The sequence below is a fragment of the Malurus melanocephalus genome, unplaced genomic scaffold (assembly GCF_030028575.1).
Source record: "Malurus melanocephalus ecotype Western Australia unplaced genomic scaffold, MMel_1.1 scaffold_3236, whole genome shotgun sequence".
In the NCBI taxonomy this organism is placed as follows: Eukaryota; Metazoa; Chordata; class Aves; order Passeriformes; family Maluridae; genus Malurus; species Malurus melanocephalus.
In genome coordinates, this window is record NW_026626468.1 from 1 (window position 1) to 5,030 (window position 5,030).

General features: G+C 45.8%; 1 protein-coding gene across 2 annotated transcripts; it reads left to right on the top strand.

The window, feature by feature from the left end:
• The first annotated feature begins 7 nt into the window (after window positions 1-7).
• Window positions 8-3,729, top strand: LOC130588063 (serine/threonine-protein kinase TAO3-like). 2 transcript variants are annotated; one of them, XM_057389020.1, is made up of 3 exons: window positions 8-105; window positions 1,371-1,416; window positions 3,515-3,729. In XM_057389020.1, the coding sequence occupies exons 1-3, from the start codon at window positions 16-18 to the stop codon at window positions 3,694-3,696; spliced, it is 318 nt and encodes a 105-aa protein (XP_057245003.1). In that variant the 5' UTR covers window positions 8-15; the 3' UTR covers window positions 3,697-3,729. The 2 variants fall into 2 exon arrangements, 1 of the variants encoding a protein (XP_057245003.1); XR_008966902.1 differs by lacking the exon at window positions 8-105 and adding an exon at window positions 555-624 and having other exon boundaries at window positions 3,515-3,631.
• The last annotated feature ends 1,301 nt before the right edge of the window (window positions 3,730-5,030 follow it).

Sequence of the window (5,030 nt, forward strand, 5' to 3'; positions counted from 1 at the left end):
TAGAAATGGCAGGACATGGTGAGGGAGGTGCAGCTGCTGCAGCGACTCCGCCACCCCAACACCGTGGGGTTCCTGGGCTGCTTCCTCAGGGATCACACGGCCTGGGTGAGATTTTTGGGATAAATTCTGGGAATTTTGGGAAAAATGGGAAAAATTCCGGAATTTTGGGAAAATTTGGGAAAAAATTGGGTGAAATTTGGGCGATTTTTGGGGTTTTTTTGGGCATTTTAAGGTGGAATTGGGGAGAAATTTGGGCGACCTTCGGGGTGGATTTGGGTCTTTTTTAGGGGGAATTTTGGGGTGAATTCTGGGGATTTTGGGAAAACTTGGGAATTTAGGGAGAAATTTGAGGGATTTTGGGTGAAATTTGGGCAAAATTTGGGTGATTTTCGGGGGTTTTTTGGGTGTTTTAAGGTGGATTTGGAGTGGGTTTGGGATGGATTTTGGGTCTTTTTTGGGGTGAATTTGGGGAATTTTGGGAAAATTTGAGGAATTTTGGGAAAATATGGGAAAAATTGGGAATTTTGGGAAAATTTTGAGGGATTTTGGGTGAAATTTGGGGATTTTTGGGATCCCAACACCGTGGGGTTCTTGGGCTGCTTCCTCAGGGATCACACGGCCTGGGTGAGATTTTTGGGATAAATTCTTGAAATTTTGGGAAAATTGGGAGTTTTGGGAAAAATTTGAGGGATTTTGGGAAAAAATTGGGTGAAATTTGGGTGAAATTTGGGCATTTTAAGGTGGGTTTAAGGTGGAATTTGGGTGGATTTGGGATGGGTTTAGGTCTTTTTTGGGGTAAATTTGGGGAATTTTGGGAAAATTTGAGGAATTTTGGGAAAATATGGGAAAAATTGGGAATTTTGGGAAAATTTTGAGGGATTTTGGGAAAAAATTGGGTGAAATTTGGACAAAATTTGGGCGTTTTAAGGCGGAATTGGGGGAAAATTTGGGATGGATTTTGGATCTTTTTCGTGGGAAATTTGGGGAATTTTGGGAAAATTGCAGAAAATTCGGGAATTTTGGGAAAAATTTGAGGGATTTTGGGTAAAATTTGGGGAATTTTTGGGCAATTTGGGGGTTTACTGGGGATTTTTGGGGGGATTTTTGGGATTTGGGAAATTTTGGGAAAAATTTGGGAATTTTGGGGTGAATTTTTGGGGAATTTTTGGGAAATTTTGGGGTGAATTTGGGGATTTTTGGGATTTGGGGGATTTGGGAGATTTTGGAGTAAATTTTGGGGATTTTGGGGTAAATTTTGGGGATTTTTTGGTGAATTTTGGGATTTTTATGGGGATTTTTGGGATTTGGGAATTTTGGGGTAAATTTGGGAAATTTTGGGGTGAATTTTTGGGATTTTTGCCCCTCCCCAGCTGGTGATGGAATTCTGTGCGGGATCGGCCCTGGATCTGCTCGAAGGTGAAATTTGGGGAAAATTTGGGAAAATTTGGGAATTTTTTTTTTAATTTTAAACAGAATTTTGGGTTTTTTTTTAATTTTCAATTTTGGGGGATTTTTGTTGTGATTTGAAGGGGATTTTTTGGGGGAATTTTGGGATTTTGGGGGGAATTTTGGGGGAATTTTTTGGGAAGATTTGAAGGAATTTTAGGGATTTTTGGGGGGGTTTTGAGGTTTTTTGGGGGAAAATTTTGGGGTTTTTTTGGGGAAAATTTTGGGGTTCTTTTGCGGGGATTTTGGGGAGATTTAAAGGAATTTTGGAGGGAATTTTTTGGGAAGATTTGAAGAAATTTTAAGGATTTTGGGGGGGATTTTGGATCTGTGGGGCAGATTTGGGATCTCTGGGGCAGATTTTGGGATTTTTGGGATCTTTGGGGCAGATTTTGGGATCTATGGGGTAATTTCAGGATCTATGGGGGAATTTTGGGATCTATGGGGCAGATTTGGGGCACATTTGGGGGATTTTGGGATCTATGGGGCAGATTTGGGATCTATGGGGCAGATTTGGGATCTATGGGGCAGATTTGGGGATCCATGGGGCAGATTTGGGGGATTTTTGGGATCTATGGGGCAAATTTTAGGGATTTTGGGATCCATGGGTCAATCTATGGGGTAGGGATGGATCTATGGGGCAGATTTGGGATCTATGGGGCAGATTTGGGTCAGATTTGGGAATTTTGGGTAATTTTAGGATCTGTGGGTCAATGTGTGGGGCAGATTTTGGGATCTATGGGGCAGATTTTAGGGATCTTTGGGCTCTATGGGGGATTTTGGGGATCTGTGGGGCAATGTGTGGGTCAGATTTGGGATTTTTGGCCTCTATGGGGTAATTTTAGGATCTATGGGGCAGATTTGGGGCAGATTTTGGGATTTTCAGGATCTATGGGTCAATCTATGGGGCAGATTTTGGGATCTATGGGGTAATTTTTGGGATCTATGGGGAATTTTTGGGATTATGGGGTAATTTCAGGATCTGTGGGTCAATGTGTGGGGCAGATTTTGGGATTTAGGGGATTTTTGGGATCTATGGGTCAATGTGTGGGGCAGATTTGGGATCTATGGGGCAGAATTTGGGCCAGATTTTGGGATTTTTGGGATCTGTGGGTCAGATTTGGGATTTTTGGGGATAATTTTGGGATTTTTGGGGATAATTTTGGGATTTTTGGGTCAATGTGTGGGGCAGATTTTGGGATTTTGTGATCTATGGGGCAGATTTGGGATCTATGGGGTAATTTTAGGATCTATGGGGCAGATTTTAAGATTTTCAGGATTTGTGGGTCAATGTGTGGGTCAGATTTGGGATTTTTGGGATCTGTGGGGCAGATTTTGGGGCATATTTTGGGAATTTTAGGATCTATGGGGCAGAATTTGGGATTTTTGGGGTAATTTCAGGATCTGTGGGTCAATGTGTGGGTCAGATTTTGGGATCTATGGGGCAGATTTAGGGGATTTTGGGATCCATGGGGCAGATTTGGGGCAGATTTTGGGATTTTTGGGATTTTCAGGATCTCTGGGTCAATGTGTGGGGCAGATTTGGGGGATTTTGGGATCCATGGGTCAATCTATGGGGCAGGGATGGATTTATGGGGCAGATTTGGGATCTGTGGTGGATTTTTGGGATCTATGGGGCAGAATTTGGGATCTATGGGGCAGATTTGGGTCAGATTTTGGGATCTATGGGGTAATTTTAGGATCTGCGGGTCAATGTGTGGGGCAGATTTGGGATCTATGGGGCAGATTTTGGGGATTTTGGGATCTGTGGGGCAGATTTGGGATTTTGGGGATAATTTTGGGATTTTTGGGTCAATCTATGGGGCAGATTTGGGGGATTTTTAGGATCTATGGAGCAGATTTTGGGATTTTTGGGATCCATGGGGCAGAATTTGGGATCTATGGGGCAGAATTTGGGATCTATGGGGCAGATTTTGGGGATTTTCAGGATCTGTGGGTCAATGTGTGGGTCAGATTTAGGGATTTAGGGGATTTTTGGGATTTTTGGGGATAATTTTGGGATCTGTGGGTCAATGTTTGGGTCTGACCCCTCTCTCTGCCCCCCAAGTCCATCAGGAGCCGCTGAACGAGGACGAAATCGGAGCCATCGCCGAGGGGGCCCTGAGGGGACTCAGCTTCATCCATGGCCTGGGGGTCATTCACAGGTGGGGCTGCCCCATAGATCATCCCTGCCCCATAGATCCCAAAATTCCAAAAATCTGCCCCATAGATCCCAAATCTGCCCCATAGATCCCAAAATCCCAAAAATCTGCCCCATAGATTGACCCATAGATCCCAAAATCTGCCCCATAGAGGGGGCTCAGCTTCATCCACGGCCTGGGGGTCATTCACAGGTCTGGGACCCATAGATTGACCCATAGATCATCCCTGCCCCATAGATCACCCCATAGATCCCAAAATCTGCCCCATAGAGGGGACTCAGCTTCATCCACGGCCTGGGGGTCATTCACAGGTCTGGGACCCATAGATTGACCCATAGATCCCAACTCTGCCCCATAGATCCCAACTCTGCCCCATAGATCCCAAATCTGCCCTGTGGATCCCAAATCTGCCCCATAGATTCTGCCCCATAGATTCACTGTGCCCCATAGATCACCCCATAGATCCCAAAATCCCAAAAATTTGCCTCATAGATTGACCCATAGATCCCAAAATCCCCAACTCTGCCCCATTGATCTGTTTTGCCCCATAGATTGACCCATAGATCATCTCTGCCCCATAGATTGGGGTGTGACCCATAGATTCTGCCCCATAGATCCATCTCTGCCCCATAGATCCCAAAATCTGCCCCATAGATTCCAAAATCCCCAAATCTGCCCCATAGATCCCAAATCTGCCCCATAGATTGACCCATAGATCCCAAAATCCCAAAAATCTGCCCCATCCCTGCCCCATAGATCCCTAATCTGCCCCACAGATCCCAAAATCTGCCCCATAGATCATCCCTGCCCCATAGATTGGGGTCTGCCCCATAGATTCTGCCCCATAGATCCCAAATCTGCCCCATAGATCCCAAAATCCCAAAATCTGCCCCATAGATCCCATCCCTGCCCCATAGATCTGCTCTGCCCCATAGATTGACCCATAGATCCCAAATCTGCCCCATAGATCCCAACTCTGCCCCATAGATCCATCCCTGCCCCATAGATCCCAAATCTGCCCCATAGATCCCAAAATCTGCCCCATAGATCCATCCCTGCCCCATAGATCCCAAATCTGCCCCATAGATTCTGCCCCATAGATCATCCCCACCCCATAGATTGACCCATAGATCATCTCTGCCCCATAGAGGGGACTCAGCTTCGTGCACGGCCTGGGGGTCATTCACAGGTGGGGCTGCCCCATAGATCATCCCTGCCCCATAGATCCTGCCCCATAGATCCCAAAATCTGCCCCATAGATCACCCCATAGATCCATCCCTGCCCCATAGATCCTGACCCATAGATCTGCTCTGCCCCATAGATAGACCCATAGATCCCAAAATCCCAAAAATCTGCCCCATAGATCCATCTCTGCCCCATAGATTCTACCCCATAGATCCATCTCTGCCCCATAGATCACC

Bases quoted from the DNA above. Each gene is read 5' to 3' on its own strand.
- LOC130588063 (XM_057389020.1), top strand. From the start codon at position 16: ATGGTGAGGGAGGTGCAGCTGCTGCAGCGACTCCGCCACCCCAACACC. The intron at 106-1,370 runs GTGAGATTTTTG...GCCCCTCCCCAG, and splicing joins TCAGGGATCACACGGCCTGG to CTGGTGATGGAATTCTGTGC. The intron at 1,417-3,514 runs GTGAAATTTGGG...CTGCCCCCCAAG, and splicing joins GGCCCTGGATCTGCTCGAAG to TCCATCAGGAGCCGCTGAAC.